The 22,157-nt window shown below is 33.3% G+C and overlaps 2 protein-coding genes across 2 annotated transcripts in view; one reads left to right on the top strand and one right to left on the bottom strand.

Annotated features, from left to right (window-relative positions):
- Positions 1-805: 805 nt before the first annotated feature.
- On the bottom strand, positions 806-6,713 carry LOC108767841 (UPF0183 protein CG7083). Its single transcript, XM_018517915.1, has 8 exons — positions 6,365-6,713; positions 4,814-4,896; positions 4,396-4,623; positions 4,074-4,283; positions 3,825-3,974; positions 3,013-3,177; positions 2,041-2,217; positions 806-1,947 (listed from the first exon to the last, which is right to left on the bottom strand). The coding sequence occupies exons 1-8, from the start codon at positions 6,426-6,428 to the stop codon at positions 1,750-1,752; spliced, it is 1,275 nt and encodes a 424-aa protein (XP_018373417.1). The 5' UTR covers positions 6,429-6,713; the 3' UTR covers positions 806-1,749.
- Positions 6,714-7,571: 858 nt separating this feature from the next.
- The window catches only part of Bruce (BIR repeat containing ubiquitin-conjugating enzyme), a 30,563-nt gene continuing 15,977 nt past the window's right edge, over positions 7,572-22,157 (top strand). The window contains 25 exon segments of the mRNA XM_018517973.1: positions 7,572-7,825; positions 8,856-9,175; positions 9,709-9,953; positions 10,106-10,445; positions 10,994-12,512; positions 12,635-12,809; positions 13,114-13,332; positions 13,762-14,182; positions 14,278-14,428; positions 14,662-14,812; positions 14,889-15,113; positions 15,197-15,451; positions 15,884-16,169; positions 16,252-16,413; positions 16,846-17,151; positions 18,262-18,558; positions 18,855-19,069; positions 19,218-19,374; positions 19,478-19,669; positions 19,865-20,085; positions 20,369-20,616; positions 20,850-21,025; positions 21,109-21,308; positions 21,345-21,486; positions 21,954-22,113. Coding sequence (XP_018373475.1) covers positions 7,639-7,825; positions 8,856-9,175; positions 9,709-9,953; positions 10,106-10,445; positions 10,994-12,512; positions 12,635-12,809; positions 13,114-13,332; positions 13,762-14,182; positions 14,278-14,428; positions 14,662-14,812; positions 14,889-15,113; positions 15,197-15,451; positions 15,884-16,169; positions 16,252-16,413; positions 16,846-17,151; positions 18,262-18,558; positions 18,855-19,069; positions 19,218-19,374; positions 19,478-19,669; positions 19,865-20,085; positions 20,369-20,616; positions 20,850-21,025; positions 21,109-21,308; positions 21,345-21,486; positions 21,954-22,113 — 6,970 coding nt within the window. The 5' untranslated portion in view covers positions 7,572-7,638.

The following is a 22,157-nucleotide window of genomic DNA, read 5'->3' as shown; positions in this document are numbered from 1 at the left end:
CGTGGATACAACAAATATTTTTATTATGTTACACAATGTTGTAACTTCTAATTTTCTCGTCACTCAGACGACATTTGTGCTGGGTGAGAATCCATAATCTTATAATGAGAACACGATAATCAGGGTATACATAATTTTGGTTTCCACCGCCAATTTCACGCATTTTTTTTCTTCACACCCATGTTAAAAAATGTACCATTTATACGAAATTTGAGAGAGTCGACTTACTTTCTTACTTCATCTAAAGGATAATATTATATGTCAAGATTATTAATAACAGTCCTTATAATTGATTAAAAAGATTATATCGCCTATAAAAATTTATAATATTTTCCGTCGTTTTTTTCTGTTTTCCAGAATTGTCGAGTTAAAATACTTTTTGCGGATACTAATAATTTCCATTATAATTTGCCTTATTAATTGTTATTAACTGTATAATTATGGCAAAAGATGATAAATTTAAATTAGACGCTGTGATGTCTCAAATAAAAGTAACTAGGTATTACTGTTAGATGAAATTACTAGTATTTTCATCTCTTTTCATAATATAATAATATATATTGACAATATATATCAGTTTTCTTAATCATAAGACAAAATTTAACATGTCTTAAAATAATATCGCCTTTCTTCCAGCTACAGATTCTTTGAATGATAGAGTCAACGTTTTCTTAACAAAAATAATAAGACACGGAAACAAAGGAATTAAAATGAAAAATATCAATTATTTAGTTTTAATATCGTTAAAACACTAAATAAAAGTATATTTTTATTGAAATGTATAAGAATTTTAATTTTACTCTTCTATTTAATCTTCGCTACTAATGATCACTATATAGTGGTTTTATTGTACGTTTATTGTGTACGAAAAGCCACTATAATGGCCGGTATTTATAGTGGTTTCTTATATTTAAGATTGTCTTAAGTACAGTCTTAAGATGACAAAACCAATCACAGAACCGTATTAATGCCTCAAAATATTTAAGACGATCTTGTGTGATAAGAGCGAACTATGAATACCGGCCAGTGTCTTGTCGAAAAACCTCCAGAGCCTACCAAAATTTTAATATCATAATTTTCCTTCGCGTATTTCTTATAATTATTGAACTTACATACTATTATTTGTACAGATATGTTAACTTATTGAATATGGTAATTATGCCTTTTGTAATTCTACATGTAGAAAAAAAGACAGTATTCTTAAGAATAGAGCAGCGTATTGTTGCGTTACAATGATTGATGTATGTCTTCCAGCTAGTTCTAACGTTGCGTAAAGATTAATGTGAAAAATTAAGACGTTATAAAAAGGATTACTACCGAACTTTGTTAAGATAAACTCAACTTGAAATTGATCCAAGTATCCATAGCTGCGAGACAAGGCTTAAAGAGAAATAATAAGTAATATACATATATGTATGTAATCACATAAGTCCTCATGATGATATATTTTTTTTACTTTCCATGTATTTTTTGCTCCTGAATTTTTATACATATCTTATACGGTCACCGTTTAATCGTCTTAATATTCACACTTTACGTAACACTTATTTATCATCCTTGTATTCTAAAATAATTGGTTACATATTAAAAAAGCTTCCTGATAGAGTGCTCTACCTCGGTCTTGTCACATCCCGTCGCTTTTAATCGGTAAACTTAAGATCTCGTAAGTTAGCTAAAGTAATTTCTTGTCCTCGACTGTTCGTCACAAATCATTCTACGTAATGCTTTACATAGTATGAATTATCAACGTCACGCAGTTCTATATAAAGTTACACTTGCGATATGTTGATTTGCCATAACTTCGACAATTGCGTCCCGTATGCCATAACAAAACGTACAGCCGAATGGGTTGGTTGTATTTGTCGAAGACGCTCGATTCAGAACTACTGGTCGCGCACTTGCTTTCAATTGCTCGCTTACTCTATCCCATTTTGTATAGGCAGTGATCTATGAGATGAAATTAAGATTCATTAGTATTGTTAACACATAATACATTAAATATGTATGTCAAATACATGAATAACTACTAAAAAACCCTACTGTAACAGGAGATGGGGAAACGTCAATCAATTTTCCCGATTCCGTGGAATTATTTTCAGGAGGTAGAGTCAGAGAAAACTCGCAGCGGTGATACATATTAAAGTTATAATGTCCTGGATAATTCGTGTGAAGTACAAACTTTTTTATACATTGAGTTTTAGCATTGAATAAGATATCCTGCAAAAAATTACATGAGCATAATTAGTAAGTGTGAAAAATGGAATCAATAGACAAAGAAAGCATGTATTTAAGAATGACATGGCCTACAATTTCATGTAGAAGCATTGTACTGATTTGTCTGCTAATTATTTAGTTGGGTCTACTTATTAAGTAGTGCAGCGCAGCAAATTATTTTATGATTTCAGTGTTGGTCCGGCTGTCCGTCTGTCTGTCCAACTGCCCGTCTGTAAGATTTCTCAAAAATGGCTTAACTTTTTCAAATTCTGTTTTTGGTAATAGATACTCGAGGATTTTAGTTCCTACCTTGATATGTAATCTGATGTTGACATGACATCATTGTAATTTTGAATTTATCAAAGGTTTTCTCTACCCTCGCAAAAAAGGGATAAATTCAAAATTATATCGATGTCAAGCTTGTATTGATATGAGTGAACGATATTTTGATACGCAAACTTAAGTAAAATTACTTTTTACACATTTTGTATTTTTGTTATAAAGCTTTTTAGGACCTAAATTTATATAATATTTTTTTCTTATTTCAATTCATAGAAAATACTGTTAAAGTTTGTTTGGAAAATTCGAGGAAAACCTATATGTCTAATAAATATCCAGAATTTTTTTCTATAAATAGTTTGAAGAGAAAAAGGTAAAGTATTTATATTATCTCTTTTAGATATATCAATAATAAGTAATATCTTTAGTGTTAATAATTTGCCATTAATAATTTGTACTTTTTCGATTCAACTGTAAAAGTAAGCTCATGTCTATCACCAGATGAAAAAACGTACTTACCAAACCTAAAGTAAAATAATTATAGAAAAAGTCTGACCGCCTTGTTTTGTCTCGTTTGTGCGCGTGTGGACTATGGATACGCATCTTGTCCTCAGCTTTGTAGAATACTCTAGATGGGGCACCAAGCGCACTTAAAACATCCTCACATGTATCACCGAACAATACCTGAAATCGTATTAATAACATCAGAAACAAAAAATATGTTGCAAAAAAACATGTTTGTTTTTTGTTTCATATGTTATGGGGAGAGCTTCGTGTATCAAAAAGGAGATAATTTTACGGATTCTTTTTCTTTTAAAGGAGCAAAGCAATGGATCTTTTTAAAAATTTTTTATGTTATTTTATATTTTCAAATATAGAAAAAAATTTTATTAAAAAGTAATTTTATAGAGTTCATAAATAAATGTTGACACAGCCTCCTCACCGGAATTGCGAGTTGGCGGGAGTTACAAGTGTCTTTTATACTCGTTTGAAGCAAAAATATATAATTATTTTTTGGTATGAAATTATTTTGTCGATGAATCAAGATAACTTTTAGAAATATATTTTTTTTACTACTTTGATTAAAAAAAAATTTTTTTCGATTTTTTTCGAATCGGTTATACGAGGCTCTCTCCATTTAAAATAAGCTTGATTTTTTTCGCATATTGAAATTTATATTCAATATTTATCAAATGGAATAAATTTATCAAACAGAGATATTTAATTGTCGTAAATCACATGTTTGAGATCTCCACTTTATAATTTCTACTTTAAACATTGAAATGCTATGATGTTATTTCTTAACAATAAGTATATTAATAAAGCGCAACCTCTTTGGTCAGACATCGCTTCTTCGGCTCCAGCAATGCTCTCGTTCCAGAACTACCTTCCGTGAAAAGATGTAATTTGAGTCCTCGAGTACGTGCTTTGTCTCGAATAATATCAGCTTTCTCCAAGTACAAGTTATTATGATAACAAACCTATGTAAGGATGGATGTTAAAGATACATTAAATGTTCAACATTTTAATTTATTTTTAAGTAATGGCAAAAAATAGCCAAAGTCTACAAATATAATTACAAGTGGTAAAGGTGGCGGCGATGTCTTAGAACCGTGTTCTTCGCCGCTACCACCGGCTAGAATATTTCCAACGTAAATTGCCGTTTTTGCAACCAAAGGAGAAGTTCCGTTAGGAAACTGTAATGAACCTAATCCGTGGGCGTAACCAGGATGGAATTTTGAATCGATCGGAAAGTAAAACGATAGTCCTCGAAAATTCAATACAAACACCTGCAATTTATCATTACAGATATTACATATCACGCGTATACCTTATAAATTTTAATTATTTTGAACAGTATGGTTTTGTATGTATAATTAAATTTTATGAAGAGTTGCATACCTGCTTTTCACTGTCATAAACACCCGGGTGAGTCGCACCAAATGAATGCTCTATCTGCTCGATTGAAGGTAACACTTCCGGTGAATTGAATGGCAAGCCGCAATATTTCAATTTTACTAACTTCATGTTATAAATCTCAATTATCTTAAGCCTTTGTACAACAGGATCGAATATAAGCCGAATGCCGTCGTGAGGTAAATTTATTACTAGATCTACGTCTAACGGATTCTGTGAACGTGCATAATGCTTTATGTAACATCTGATTATGCTATTTAAATTTAAATTTGACGTACGATACAATAGGAGTATTACTTGTTTATGCATTCAAAAAGTTTTAGTGCATTATGCGTATATGTATATGTATATATGTATATATGTAATAAGATTCATGCCAACACAGACGTTAAAGTATACTTACAGTATCGCTATAAAGTACTTGCACTCCTCTTATGACACCGACTTGAGACTGTATTATCGATACTGACTGAGAAAAGTGCATACCTGCAATGTAGCAAGCTTAATATTTGGATCTTAAAATAAATTAATGCTTGCACATTTTTCTTGGTATATCAAATAAAATTTATACAAAATTATAAGTCTGTTCTTTGTAGCTGAACTAATGTTTTCATATTTAAAATGAAACAGAATTTTATATATTTAAATATACACATTTTACATATAATTAAATATATATGTTTAAATTATATTTAGCTGTGTTATATATCAGTCTAATAACACTTATTGTTGTTTATATAACCAAAATTCGACAAAAGCAAGATAGAAAATTTTATTACAGCTACAGAGAATAAATCTTAGACAAAAGAATTTTGAAATTAAAAAATGAAGAGATAGTCACCTTCAAAAATAGACAAAACATTTTTTAAGTGCACAGAGGTTATTAATGCTTAATAATATAAGCCAAATAAGGTTTGAAAAATTAAAACTATATTTATTTTCAAAACAGATGATTGAGAAATGAATAAAAATAAGAATAAAGAAAGATAAATTAATGTGAAAGTTGAATAAATAAAAAAAAACAAAAAATGCCTTTAAATGAGCCAACACAGGAAGCCAGTGTGTAAAAAAATTATTATTCTTCTATACATAGTTCGTTAAATAAATCATTAGAATAATAAATATATCGTTGAATAAATCATTAGAATAATCTAACTTATATAAGATCGATTTTTACAAATAGAATAAATTGTAAAGAAAAAATGGTCAATGAGACTAAAGAGATATAGATTAGAAAAATAAAAACTATATTTATTCTTAAAACAGTTAATTAAAAAATGAATAAAAGTGAGAAAAAGTGAAAAAAATGATAAATTAGTTTAAACATAGAATAAATTATGAGTAATTTAATTTACACAAGATTGGTTTTTCACAAATATAGAACAATTGCAAATGAGGAAATGATCAATAATGCAAGCCAAATAAAATTGAAAAAATGAAAACTATATTTTCTCGAAAAAAATGAAAACTATATTTTCTCGAAAAAAAATGAAAATTATATTTTTTCAAAACGGATAACTAAGAAACAAAAAAATTAGATCAAAGATTGATAAATTGGTATAAATGTAAAATTGTCTACTTCCAAGATTTTGATTTAATATTTATTTTGTTTTATTTTTGTGAATTGTATTTATTTATATAAAAAATCGTTATCCGCTGCCATTATAATAGAGAAAAAGGAAAAAAAAACGCTCATATTCGTTCTCGCTCGTCGAAGTTTCACGGTTAGATAACAAAGATAATAGTGGAGCAACGCATATAAGGAAACAAGGGACGAATCATGTGTTACGCGAGACAAAGTCGACGGACTGCAATCGCTTGTCCTCGTCTCATATAAACTCGATTCGATCGAGTGAAACTTGACGAGGGAGAGGAGGCTCAGTTTGCGTGTCGCAAATCATAACAACGCACGCTCGTCGGTCGCGAGCGTTTGCGCTTGCGTTTCGTCACTTGCCCAAAATAAATTCCCATTGCTCGCATCCGAGGGATCTCTCGGGCACCACTTCGAGCTCCAGCATCCTGTCCCGTCCCGTTCGTCCAGCTAGCCACGCACGAAACAACGGAACAATGATGCGTCGCGGAGGAGAGCGGAGTCGTCGATTATCATAAGAACTGCGCTGCTCCTTTGTCCGTCCGTTCGATTGTTAATCACCAGATAGCCATATTGCTGTCACATCCCACAACAACAAACCTCGCTCTCACTATTTTCGCAACGCTGCTGCGACTTCTACCACCTCCTACGGTTGGCAAACTGTCATCGAACAGCTGATACACTGCCGCGGAACATGGGGAACTCAGAAGAACGGGCCTTTCGCGGAAATCAAACGCGATTATGACTGCGTTGCGCTTAGCTTAAGGGCTTAAGATATCTTTTCATGTGTTGCTCAATGTTTATTTAGGGGCTCCGCATAATTAAAAGAACAGGGAACAGAGAACAGAGAATAAGAATTTCAACCTCTTAAGGCCCGTCTACAATACACGGAGTAAGAAGTAAGAGTAAGAAATTGACCAATCACAGTCGATTATTCTTCTCACATTCGACTGTGATTGGTCAATTTTTTACTCTTACTTCTTACTCCGTGTATTGTAGACGGGCCTTCAGAAACTGCGTATTCCACAATACATGATTTCTGATAGGTTGAAATTTTTATTCTCTGTTTTCAGATCCTTTTATTGTGCGGAGTCCCTTATGCTGGATTCACCCTGCATCCGATTTGCGTCGTACGAAGCTCTGCAACCAATCAGAAAACAGGATTCCGATGGATTTTGCTTCGTATCATCGGAATCCTGTTTTCTGATTGGTCGCAGAGCGTCGTACGACATAAATTGGATGCAGGGTGAATTCAGCATCAGACTTTTCTCTGCTATGTGTGCCTTCCAACAAGCGACACAAATGACACGGTGTGACACAATGGATCATTATATCCTTGTTGTTTGAGCCAATGTTAAACAAAGGTGACTGTGTCGTACTGTGTCGCTTGTTGGAAGGCACACTATGACGCTCCCATGTAAAGGCATCTTAAAGCCACCTTAAAGCGTTCGATGTGAACGTTCTGAGAATCGAAGCTCGATATCCCGCAGGGATCGAACGATTACGGGAGGGACGATAGTTGGCTGTATTCAGTGCGATCTGCTGACGTTCCATTCAAAGATGGCGTTGACGAGTGCGCCATGTTTCTCGTGATGTCCGAGCGTTAGAGAAAAGTTTTTCAGGAAAGCGTGATCCGCATGAGCAAAATGGCTGATGATGACCCGTGGCTATTGAAGGAGGACGGTTGCTTGAACGTGGACACCGAGTGCAAGAGTATTATCTATCACGCCAATCTAAACGTTCTACTCATCACTACTGGCAGCGCACAAGTATACGTGTTCGATGTCAACTCCGGCGTGATCCTACAGAGGAGTTCTCTGTCTGGTGAGCGTGTGCGGCTTCCTCGTCGTGATCGATTCTCGCGGACTACCCCGCCGGGTCGGCGCCGAGCGAACGATAGATTTCCTCCCTCCCCCCTCCGACAGCGTCATCCCCGTCGCCGTCACGGCTGTCCGCCCGATGTTTGCGGAATACTGTGCAATAACGCGTGTCAAGGTCGCGTACGTTTTCCCGGAATAAGACGACACGACTTCCTCGTCGTTGAAATTTTCCGGCACGAAGTGCCTGAAAGCGACAAGCTTCGTCTCTTCCCTGGAATCCGGAGAGTCAAGAAGATAATCTTAATTTGTTGCATTCCGGCCATGCTTTTCACACCTTCCTGGATTTTGTCTCTGTTCCTTTGTTCTGCGAAAATAAATTGCATTTTTAATGTGGAAAGTAATACGATGTGGCTTAAAGAAATGGATCTATGACTGTCAGCATTGTGCAGTATTCCAATTATGTTCTTTGTTGTTATCTTCTAAGAACTAATTCTATTAATTTCACAAATTGCTTCGGAACTTGACCTGATCCAATCATCAAAGATAAAGTTTTTTATGAACGGTATCTTTATTGTGACGTGATTACGGCAAAGAAGCATTCTTTTGTACAAGAAATAAGAACGAAGAATGTTTCTATGTTTTTCAAAATCAAGATTTTTGTAAGATCTTTGCATGATTTTCCAACATCATGTTGAGAGAATACCAATATATTAGTATCTATTAATATTATATGAAATGTATATTATTTAAACAAAATGTACTTAAAATATATATTATGTGGATATTCGAACAATTTTATAAGATTATGTGATGGCAACTGGAAAATATTTAAATATTTAATATTTTAGTGTTTTTCACAATTATTAAAATAAAAGTAATCAATTTACATTTTTGTATTAATGTTTTTTAAAATTTGTATTAGAGATACATTAATTTATATATTGTTAAAATATGTATTATTGAAAATAAAAGTGAAAAATATGTGAAATATGTGAAGAATTATAAAATGCTTATGCTTGTAATGGCGATTGTAGGTAAACCTAATGGGAAATTGCAAGGGATTTATTTATCGGATGGAATAGACAAAGTGCTGTATACAGATGGACGAGGGATTGGCATACGTAGTGATTACAATGGGGTCCTGCTGTTAGATACAATTTTGCAAACCCCAATTTCTAAAAGTGAGGATGTCGTAAAGCTGGAACTATTGCTGTCGGAGGCAACGATATTGCTTCAATGCCTACAATGCGTAGAATTGCCAGGTGTGGAACATTTGCTGGAGGTGCTGCAAGAACTGTCAAGTAAAATTGTTACAGCACAAACAAATCAGAAAAAGGGAATTAAAGCTCAAAAAGTAAGTACAATTTGTAAAGCATTAATTATTTTATGTATAAAATGTTAAATATATAACATTTTTTGTTGTATTTATTTTAGATTATAGATGAATATAAAAGTGAGAATATAAAAGTAAATAAATTATTTTAAAGTTGAAGTACATTTTTTAGTACACTTGTTAGGTGTTTATTTATTTAATGTATTTAGTAAGAATAAAAAGTTAATATATTTTTTAATAATTTAATCTTTATGATATAGAGAACTATTATTTTTACTCAATTAATTTTGAGTATTATTTTAGGGAAGAATTATAGAATTGTATAGAGATTTTTAATATTGAACAATCTAAATTTTTTTATGATAGTTAATATAATTATGGGAATTAGTTAAAAATATAGTTTATTATATATTATGTTAAACAAAGAACAAAAATAATTTATTAAATAAATATATACAAGATTTTTAATAAATCTTGGTATTATGCATACAGAATTAATATCAATATATTAATGCTAAAATTATTAAAATTGAAAATGGAAATTTTAATTGCAGTGGAATACGATATGTTTGGAATTACCACATGGATCTTTAAAACTCGTCTGCTCTGGTTTAGTAATGGAATTAAAAAGGCAAAATCGGCATATAGCAGCACTGCCCATTGCCTCCGCGATCAATGAACGACTAAATGGCCTATTGCCTAGTCTTGCGTTAGAAGGTGGTCCCACTGATAGAGCATTAATGTTTAGTGAAGCAGCACGTCGTAATACTTTTCCAAAATGGCCACATATGAATTACAAGTACGTAACATATTACGTATTTTATTATTAGGTAGATTGTAACATAGTTGCTTTAATTTTACAACTTTTTTATATTCTATATTCCTGTTTCTTATAATGAATGCAATTCATGACTTATTAGACACAAAATTGTAATAGAATAAATATTTTAGATGGGCTTTACCTGATCAAATGGCCCAGGCTGGTTTCTATCACGAGCCAAATGCTACAGGAGATGACAGAGCGATGTGTTTTACTTGTAACGTGTGCTTAGTATGTTGGGAGCCTACTGACGAGCCATGGTCGGAGCATGAGAGGCATTCGCCCGCATGTCCATTCGTTAAGGGTGAATACACACAGAATGTTCCATTATCCGTGACTCTTGCAACGGCTCCCGCTCGTGAGGCAGGCGATACGGTGGACGTCATAGGTACTACTAATGTCACAGGCCTCGCGGCTACAGCCTCTTCCAATGGTTTTGTAAATATTTGGAACATAACGAATCAATTGAAGGTAAGCTATTCGAGGTTTTGCATTATCAATACTATACCATATCTGAGGGTATCTTTTCTTGGCCAAATCTTGGCCAAAAATATTAGGCTCTCATATTTTTTTTTATTTATCTGGAGTTCTGGCTTTTAGCTGAACTACTTCACACTTTCTGTACTTAAAGTGAAATAGGTACATGTTTGAAATTTTTGGTGATAGTGAAAAGAAAATTGTTATAATAGAGAAATAGAAAACAAATCCTAAAATTCTTGTACCAATATCATTTATTTATTGATTATCGGCATTAATAAGTTTATAAATTTAAAATGTTTTTTAAACAAAAGATAATTCACAGTAGTATCATACATCGATTTTTTTAGCTAAAACGTTAAATAATGGTTAATAAGGTGCTTATAATACTTTTGGCCGTATATAAGGCTGTATATTCACAAGTTATTTATTTTAAAAATTAAGCTTGATATTCCTTAGATGTATGTTATCTTTTTTACTTTAATTAAAAGTAATATAATTTTATCTTTATTTAAAGTAATATAATTACTGTCATTTTGCAGAGAGAAGTATCATTTTATATATCACCCTTGGATCAAGAAATAAACAATAAGGAATCAATACAGTTTTGTGCTGCGAGAAATTTGACGCCTCCGTATTTAACAAATCTAGGCTCAGACTCGGATCCACTTTCGGAATACAAGCCTTCGTCGTTCTATAAAGTACAAGTTACAGCACTTTCAGTAGTGGGATCTCCAGTAACCCTGAGAGAGGAAGCAAAAAGCATCAACTCCTCGTCATCTATAAACATTGAGACGACAGAGCATAAGATTCGACCGTGCTTAGTGTGTGGGGTTACAGTGACAGTTAACAATCCCTCGCAATTAAGAACTTTAGAGAATGTGTGGGCTGCCTCGAGCGATCTAGCAAGTTCATCGTCGTTAGTTCGTGCAATGAACAGTGTAAATAGTGCTGCCAGTGATACTCTAGATATAATGAAGGTAGCGGGTGATAGGTACATATCGTCGAGGTTGCATTACTTAGTATTGTATGACTTTCATCATAAGGCTGCAACGGCGCAACCTATCAAGGAAGATAATTCTAAAGAATCAAAGACTAAGAAGACTCTATCTGGGACAGGAACTAGCGCCAGCTCGAATGGCGGACGTCAGGAAAGCTTGTACCAGGAGCTCTTCCTTAGTAAAATTTTTTATGAAGTGCCAGTTATCGAAGATGTAGACTCGGATATGGTAGTTGGTCCGCATTACGACGGTATCTTCCCGCCCAACACTTTAACCGCCTCGTCCTCCAACGGCATTTACTCGAGTCCCATCGGTATTCCCTTTGGTCCGACCCCGACGACGTCAACTCCCTACGATCCCAATTTTCCTCCTATTAACGGCTCGACCCACTTTGCATCGACATCTGACTTGACAACGATAAACAAAAAGAGCTTAGATCTTATGAAAATTACCAAGGCAGAACCGGTGGTCATCAAAACGTTGGCGATAAACGCTCCGGACTCTCTCCGCATTACGTACATTACTACGTCCAAGGACGGAAGATACCTGTATGTCGCGATGTGTCCCGTGGCGGATAACGCTTCCGTCGAATCTTCGTCAAATACCAATCAGATGGATGTTGACGACGAAAGCGATTTCTTTCCGCAGAAAAGTTATATGTACTGGGACCATAATGACAGCCAGTCCAGCAAATTGATAAACGGCGAAATCCACAGTAACGAGAGCAACGCGAATGCCCTGTTGCTTGTATATGCTTTGGATTTCACGGGCCCAGTAGTAAAAGTGGCGTCGGAACCACTGGTGAAGCGAGAGTTACCTTTGGAACAGGCGCCGGTGGAACATGTACTACTTCCACTTCAAGAAAAACAAAAGTGCACGTCATTTTCTACTAACTCTAGTACCAATTCCACTAATAATTCAGCTATTCAGGAACCTGCCGGACAAGTTGCCCTTGTATGTAAAGACGGTGTGGTCAGATTATTAAACTTAAGTACGCTGAAGACTGTAACGGAGGCGAGATTAGATGGAAAGAAATTCATCTCTGCGACTTATTGCAACAGTAAGTGTCCCTCTAAAAACGTTTTTAAAAGAAAAACAAACGGGAGCGAATGGGAGATTAATTTGGAATATTTGTGGGGATTGTGTTGAGAATTTGTGTGTTAAGGCTAGTGATTTTTTCAGGTTTGGAAAGGCTGTGTGTGTGCACGAGTGATGGCACATTGCATTTCTTCATTACAGCGGAGGAGGAGGACTCCGCAGAAGAGAAAGACGATGTTGATGATGTGAATATGGGTAGTGAGGGAAGCTGTACTTGTGAAAATATAGCTCCTAGTACGTCAACGTCGTCGATTTGTTAGTAAGTTTCATGCAGCAAGTTTTCATTTTGAATTTGCAATAACCGAAATATTTTAACGCTAGAATTGCCGAAGGTACCAATTTGATAATTTCCTGTCCCTGTTTTCGATTAGAAAGAAGTTATTTTACTATTATTTGAAGAAAAAGAAAAAAATTGAAATGATTAGCGGAGCGATATCGAAACACCATTAACAGTTCTAGTGTTAATAGCTTTATAATGTTTTTTATGACATTATTTATAAAACAATGTAAAAGTATTCTTTTGATATTTATTTATTAACTTTTGAATATTTTCTACGTTTTAGCGACGAATTATTAGCACATAAATCGAATTTCTCTTACTGGGACTTAGGGCTGTTATACGAACTTACACGATTTAGTCGACATTCCCCTGCATATAGCGCGACCGTCCCTCCGTGTTGGAGTGAAATGATGCAAGCTCAGAGACAAAGACGTCATCCGCAGCATCTTCATCAATCAGAAGATCAGCATCATACGAGAACGTGGCGGTTACAAAGTGATGCGTAAGGAGACATAATTATAAATGTTTTAACAGATATGCTGACTATCTCAAAGAAACTGCATTCCGTCTTTTAATTGTGGATTCTCTTATTAATTATTAAAATATCTGTATATATATTTTAAATTATTTTTTAATATTTTTATATTTTTTAAATGATTTTTAAAATTATTTTTTAATTAATTTCTAATTAATTAAATCATTCTTTTATCGTATTTATTCTTTTATGCTTAGTAATATAAGTATTTTTAGTACTATCTTACAGCGTGTGATAAATAATAAAACTATTTATATTGAAATTTAAAGAATTGTAAATAAAATAGTACAGTATATTTCTTGATAAGAAAAGATCGATGTAAAATTATACAAAGAATACGCGGTTAAAAAAAGAAGATACATTATAAAGTTATAACACATTTACATGTTATGTTAGGACTACTTGGGATGAACACGTATTCGAGCTTACTTTACCTCGAAGCGCAGCAGGAAGTATAGGACATGTTGATGTCCGATTTACCTTGCATCCGTTCTATCAAGAGTTACCCAATATTCAAGTTACTTTGTTGAAGCAAAATATAAAGAGGATCGGTCATCAGAAGATACCAACCACCCCCATAGACGAGAGAATTGAATTTAACATAGGAACCGAACAAAAGAACGAAAATCCAGTTATCACAGAGGAATATCAACGTCAGCATAATACCGAAATCCTCTGTGGTCCTATTGATTTGCATCGTTGCGTAGATCTGTCATGTCACATGGGATGTGTAACATTGACAAGCCCAAAATTGTTTCGCTCGAAAGCTAGAACGTTGCTCGTTCACATCAAAGCTTTAGTAGATCAAAAGGATGGAGTGAGTAATGTACTTATCAATCTTTTATTATGTTCTGTATCTTTATAGAATCGGTATTTTATTAAAGTATTTTCTTTTCTTTCTCTACTTTCAAGACGTCTGCGAAATCTAAAGCAAATTTAGCAGAAAGTAAACCACCAACTTGTAAAAAGCTAAAGATATTTGAAGTACGTCCACTTGTGCCCCCTAATGCTGGAGAACGATTTGACGAAGGTGCGAATAGCAAGAAGTTGGGATGCTATGTTGGTAAATATAATCTGAGAATTTATTAATTTAACGAACACATTAAAATAAATTTATTATATATATATATATAAAATACTGTGTTACATAATTTTTCAAGAATATCTTTATATTCTTTTTATAGATGCGATAATTTTATTGTCGTTAGATTTTCAATATAATTTATAAGAAAACGCTAATTGTTTTGCACTAAAAATTTTGTACATTAAAAACTATACACATGTTTTTTATTTAAGGGTGCAATTGGATTTACGAGATCTCCATCACCGTGAGATCAGTAAATCCCACCAGCATGCCTGACGAAAGGATGCAGAGATGTGCTATGTTAGAATCCAAAACTTTTGTCGATAATCTTTTGAATGTCGCATGCTTGCAAGTACCTGTCGAGTAAGTAACAAAAATAATAGAAGTTTAACCATGTTTAAGCTTATAGAAAGTTAACACTCTAAACAAACGTTTGCAGTTCTCCCGTCGTACAATCTATAGCTCTTGACATTCTAATATGGGTAGCCTCAATAAGATTAACGAGATTGCGCAGCGTTCAGAACAGCGCCGAAATTAAAGCTCTTCAATTGGAGACGATACGTTCCGTGCAAGGACGACTATCCAGCTTATTACGAACATGCCTCTTGCATGCTGGGAGAAGTATAGCGCACAAATGCGTTAAATTAATTATTCTTTGCAGCGGGTGAGCGATTATTTGAAATGATATTGATACAATGCTAATTATGTGAAGATTTTATGAATGGAAAAAATTATTATCCTTTTTAGGGGATTTTATAACATAGAGGATTCATCGGCTCAAACCTTTGACGAGGCCATGCTCTCTGTATTGGTCAACTTGTTGCCATCAATAATGGAAGTTCACTGGGCTGGTTCACTGAGATGGCTCCAATTACTCATTACTAGATTTTTGCCATTAGATAAAAATTACAGTATTGCACATAAATGTGTCACCCTGGTGCAACAGATAGCCACTGAAGTATCTAATAGAGTGAATCCGTACCATTTGCTGCTCGCGACAAGGTTGTATATTTCTTAACTTTTTTTTTATAAATTAGAGAAATCTTCAAGTACTAAGACTTTTACCAAGCTCCGGTTAACTTAACAGTCTAGTAATTTTGCAGGATTCCAACTGAAGCTGATGTCGAAGAAAAAAATGCGAACTGAAGAGTTAATACATTTACACATATGCATTGATAATTTCTCTTTGCATTTTTTCTCTGACATTTGTTCCAATTGGAATCCTGCAAAGTTACTAGACTGGTTAAGTTAACCGGAGATTGGTAAAAGTAGCCCTAAATCGGTTAGTGATTCATTGTTTTGAGTATTAAAGGCATTAATAAATACTTTTAATACTCAAAATAAATAATTAACCAATTTAATATATACAATATTAAATTTTTCTAATAATTTTTATTTTTTTGTTATAATCTTAACAAATAAATTTTTCTTCAGGTTCGGTCTATATAACACGCCTTTTGAAACGGAGCTTTTCGACTTAGAGCCACCAATGTTACCAAAATTTAGTTCAATACCCGTGACGTATGCATCTGTTGTAACCAGTGAGCAAACAGGCCCTCCTGTTGCTTCGTCGAGTGCTATACACTCGTCCAAGATATCACAGGATTCTATTGATTTGAGGGACCTACTCACACTGCCTACACATCCCGCTAGTGAATTTGTAATATCCAGCAAGTTGAAGGCATTGTGCACCAATCAGAATATGAAAGGTCTCCTCGAGGTAATATTATTTAATTAATAAATAAGATGATTGTATATCGATTATGTTCTGTATTATTTATGATATTTGAATGTTGATTTAGGTTGAACCTCTTCATTTTACTTGTCATGCTGCCTCCGACGGCACGAAGATGGAAAAGATCGATCCTGGTATGAATACAATTAATATTGGACCCACTTTGTATGATAGTGCAGCGACAAGCAACAATGGTGTGCCTGATATTAAAACGATACATCATACATATGTAAGTATTTCCTGCATGCATTTAAATGTATTAAAAGTTGTGGTATATCCTTTTTTAATGAAACGATGTGCGACTTATTCTGTAAACATGTATAAGAGTGAACACATAAATTGAATCATTGCTTTGTTTAAAAAGCTCTGCGATGTCAATGATAGTGATAATATTATAATTGTCTCGTGCAAATGTGACATTAGACTACGGACAATGAACTCGAGCAGACTTGAGCACAATTGTAAAATATAATACCATCTACGAAATAGTGCGCCAAATTAATTCTCAGCATTCGTAGAGTAGGCAAGGCGAATTACATTCTTTCGCAATTAACAGTGGCTGTGTAACGACTGTGTAATGACTGTTCAGTCATAAAATGGCATATACAATATAGATGTTAGAGTAGTTGAATTTTAATTCAGATAGAAATATTAATTGTAGAACTTGGATGCTGGATCGCTAGGACCACATGTTCAAGCTAAATCGACAGCTACGTTAAGCGATCTGCTTAGTATGTATACGGGAAGAGTTTTAAAGAAGCCGTCTGCGCAACTATTGCTCACACCCGATGAACAATCGGATTATGATGAGGCTAATGAAATGTCTGGTGACAACCAGACTTGGCATAGCACGCAAAATAATATGCCTAGTTCACACATATTAAGTTCCATTATAACAAAAGAAAAGTCATGCGTACAAAGTATCAATACTGCTGTAAACAAAGTTGAGGAGGGCAATCCTAAAAAGGTAGATTACATAGACAAAGACACACGCACCATTCTTATTTTTTCTTTTTTTTTTGTAAATTCCTGTTTCTAAGTTCAGTGATACACTGTCCTTTCGTCATTCAATCGCTTTGTTAATATGCTGATTGTAATAGAGACACTCGTTCGCTAAAAGTTTTCTATCTGTCAAATGCAGCTGAATGATGTTAAGTGCAAGTTGCATGAGTTACATGAAATTTATTATGAAATTTATTATGTAATTAATTATGTATTCGATGTTAATATCCTCGCATATAATTACTACATATATTATTTTTCGTACGTTCATGGGTTTTTTTCTCATTCCCTTTTTTTATTTTAAATTAATGTTATTCACAGCAGAGAACTAGCTATCAACTAGTTTTATATTAAGATCATTTAAACAATTTTCATTTTTTATGTGTACGTGCAGCCGACACAGTTTGTCCTTTTTTTTATACATTCGCTTTATTGTTTGATGCAATTATAGGGCTAGTTGTTATAATATACCGAGTATAATCTCATCTTATTTTTTATGTGTATTCTTGTATTACGCGAAAATCATGCGTAATGAGAGTTTGCAACAGACTTATCTTTCTGTACACATAAATCAACAGATCTACAAATGTGTATATTCAGAAAATTACAAAATTGTGATTTAGTTATGTTTCAATTTATAACTCAATTGTTTGAAGTATCCCATAATTGGCGACCTTAACATAATGACATATTCTATAATTAATGTGGATTTGATATTTATTAACGTTCTATTGAAGTAATATGCGCTTGAAATTAATTGAAAATATGTTTTGTTATTTATAATCAATTTTAATTTGCGGTGAAACTCTTATTTGCTTACAATTCGAAAATATTATAAAAACCCGACAAAAATTGTCATTAAAATTATGTTCGCTAATCGTGGGACATTACGATGTAATTTTTTATGTGTTTCAGTATGTATCCAAAATACAATTGCCTATTTCACAGTAATAATCGCTGCAGTGAATGAAATAGCATTCCGCTTTCTTATATTTTTGTCACATTGCGTTTGAGAAGTGTGTAAATTTAAGAAATAATTATTTCACCAGCGATTAATAAATTATGTATGTTGCAGCGAGATGATATTACATTCCCGTGGGGAAGGTTGCTATGCTGGCCGCCTCAGCAAGCATTGGTCGTCGAACGGATGCATTCGGGAGCCCGTCGATTCGTTATTTTAGATTTCGGATCACCTGTATTGCTGACCGATTTGATGATACCTTCATGCAATGATTTGGTATCGCTATCCATAGATATTTGGACTAAGAGCGAAGAAATAGACGGCACACGGCTTATCGTCGCAGGTGATATTGGATGTAGGCCGTTGATTGTCTGCGATCTTCAGCCGCCACCTGTGTGTAGATATCTCAAGGTAAACTATATAACACATCAGTAATAATAGATCTTTGTTTTAGTTGTTTCTTTTCGCCTATGATGTTCATAAACCTCTTTCTGATCATATTTGCTTTATCTTATAAGTAATATTTAGTACTTCTCTAAAACATTATCTTACAGTTGTGATTTTGTATATAATACATTTTTTATTATTTATTTAATTTTTCTTTTTTATGTATATCAATCCACTTGCCTTTCTTTTACTTCTTTACTTACAAAATATGAATCGAATTTTCCTCTGTAAATTAATTATTTACTTTATATAATTATTAGATCACTACAATAGGACGCTATGGAATGTCCACAACTACGTGTAAAATACCATTAGGAATGTTTTACGGACATATGGTAGTTTTGCCTGGGGAAGATTATTCGGAAACAAATGATGCTTCATCATTTGATGCCGATATTTTTGATTCTTCTTTACAAGCTACCATTGATACACAATGTAATATATTATCGGCTTTAGCAGAAGATGTACAATGCAGGTATTGCATATAAGATATAATAAAAGAAATAATGATAAAATAAATAATAAATAAGTAAAATATAATAAATAAATAAATAAATAAATACGAGTATATGCGCGTATGTGTTTTCTGTTAATGTATAGAAATATCTTTCTCTTATTTTTAGATTTAGTTTAGCTACTGAAAGACTAAAAACTTTGTTGGATCCATTATTGTGTTCGGAAACTCCTAATGTTATGCATATGCAAAATTATCTATGTTACAATAAGATACCTAATGAAAGTAAGGAACAACCATCGGTGAAAATAATGTCGACGTACCAAGTAAGTTATAATTATGAATTGTTATTTTCAGGATGTAATTCAAGTTCACTATTTTATATAATTTTAATACATATCAACACATTGATCTATCATATTGTTATAGGAATGCATTATGTTCCAACATCAATTAAATGTCGTACGGAGTGTCTGGCGACGTCTCGAATGGTGGAGAGGTATGCGGAATGTGCCAACTACATCTTTCGCGAACGCACCCAGCGACAAATTACGAGTTCTTGAAGAGACTCTTCTTGATATTTTACTGTATATCGTGTACGAAATTGGTCCATTACCTAGTGTATGTATATATTGCAAATATTAAGTGCAAAATTATGATAAATCGCCAAAATGTCAAAAATTCAATATTAGATATTAAAAGCCACAATCAATATTGTGCTGCATTTTTATGTATTTAATATTAGCACATGACATTTGGTTTCATTACTTTATACGTGACAAGGTCTGTATATGACATGGCGTTTTTTAAACACAGGTCTATCGACCAACATCATTATATGAAGTTTTCACTCCAACAATTTGTGAGAAATTTTTCCATTCAATATGCGTTGTAACACCAGCCCCACGTTTACAACTTCAAGCTGCTGCGCTCTTAGCTGGCATGGCGGGGCATCAACCATGGTGGGGTAACTTCTTATCTAATACCTTGATAAATCTTTACTCGTCAGCGTCTACACACATTTTCCCACAAGATAGGTGAGGCTTTATATTTATTTGAATATATTTATATTTAAATATATTTATCCATTATATTAAATCAATATAAAGGAAATATTTATTGTTTCGCGCATGACTTGTAAATATTATACATATAATAAATGTAAAACAAAAAAATATAAAAATTTAAAGAGAATTTAGAAAGATCGCTTCTTGTTTCATTAGTTTATGATCGTTTTATATGACCTATAAAATGTGAATTAATGTTTAAACGTAATTTTATGAAACGCATATTTTTTTGATATTCAAATTTTGTTTTTAGGGTGTTTATTTTATTAACATTCCTTGGACGGAAATCATTAATAGCCGGGGGAAATAAATCTTCAGTTATTGAAGCCATGGTTCGTACGTTGGGTAAATTATTGGCTCCTCTTACGAACGCGCCATCCAATTCCAATCGACTGGACATCACCTTAATAGGCTGGGTATTATTGTTTCTATCGGTATGCTTAGACACCATCGCACCACCGCCTTGTTTCGAGGACAATCATGAGAAAACTAGAGAACAAGGTATTTAATATACGACGTGTTTATGCACATTTAAAAGATTTTTTTTTCGTGATTATTAACACACTTTAAAAGTACATTAGAAAATTAATCAATAAAAGAAAAGCAATTCTATATATGTGTGAAAATATTTTAAAACAAACTAGTGCTTCAGAGCAATCTTAAAAAAATAAAATGTTCCTTTTTTATTGTAATTTTATAACAGAATAATATCTATAACATTTTTGTTTTGCAAGGTTTATTTTCCCGTTGGGAGTTTATTCAAGGAGAATCGGCCATGCAAAGGAGATATGTAAATGCTAACCGATCGTCAGCCTCTCGTAGTTACCGTAAAAGATTGCAAAAGCGATTGTTGCATCATAAACAGCAACTTCATGAATTAGAACAAGCGAAAAAATCTGCAGCGTCTAAAGTATGTACATAATTTTAAGCGATAGTTTTTCATTTATAAAATAAATGTTAGATTAAAAAAAAATATATTTATATATTATTTAGGGATTGATGACTCTATCATCTGATGCCGCTACATTGTACAATAAGGTGGAAGCGACCCTGAAGGTTCAAGAACGTTATTTCAAGAAAACACTAAAGCAACATTCGCAACATTCCGCAAAACATTACAAGGACATTCTTAAGAGAAACGAGTCGTTGCTCCGCAGTCCGTGTTGCAGTCAATCACGACAATCCAATACCAGGTTGGTACACGAATTTTGTCATGCATGATTTTTAAGATGTGATTCAATGTGTGTAATTTAAAAAATATACAGTGTGACAAACTTATCTCATCAGAATGTTTTACCAGTGGCTCGCGGTCTCATCGCGCTCATTTTACACAATTCGGCTAATGTAGATATGTTTCTGTTAGCTTGCAAGGTAAGAAGTTTGAAGATACACAAACTCAATATGCAATATCATGGATTCTTATCAGGCTCTATATTGTAAGATTTGATTTATTTAAAATTTACTTTTTTTAACTCGATCAAAAAATGTTGAGTTTTGTTATTCGCGACGTTTTCTTTCTCAAAATGGACAAAATTATATTGCTATAGTAAATATTTTCGAAATGCTACAGTTTGGCTTAGAAGAAAGAAATCTTATTTTGTGCAAATTTGTAGAGCTCTGTATGTGTTATTTTTTGTTTTCATAATCAGGTTTGTAATTTATAAATCTGATATGTTATAAAATATGCAAAAGGAAACAAATTGTACACAGATTATAGAACATGATTCTTTTGATCTCTCTTAACATTTAATTATATAGATAAAGCAATTGGATCTACAATATCTACGTGGCTTCGTAATTATACATCTATAATTATATTTTTGAATTATCGTACATAGGTAGTCGCTAGGCTAGTAGTATCTACACGTCCTGCAATAGGCTTGTGCGAGCTTATGACCGAAGAACAACTCTTGAAATTAATCAGATTGGCAACGGACACATCTGACGCTGCTTGGTCGTCGCATGCTGTTTCTTGTCTTCTAATGGACCTACTAGAAGGTGATTATAATTTATATCATAATCTCTTTATCACAAAAAAATAA

This window comes from Trachymyrmex cornetzi, unplaced genomic scaffold (assembly GCF_001594075.2).
Source record: "Trachymyrmex cornetzi isolate Tcor2-1 unplaced genomic scaffold, Tcor1.1 scaffold73, whole genome shotgun sequence".
In the NCBI taxonomy this organism is placed as follows: Eukaryota; Metazoa; Arthropoda; class Insecta; order Hymenoptera; family Formicidae; genus Trachymyrmex; species Trachymyrmex cornetzi.
This window is presented reverse-complemented; position numbering and strand designations above follow the sequence as displayed.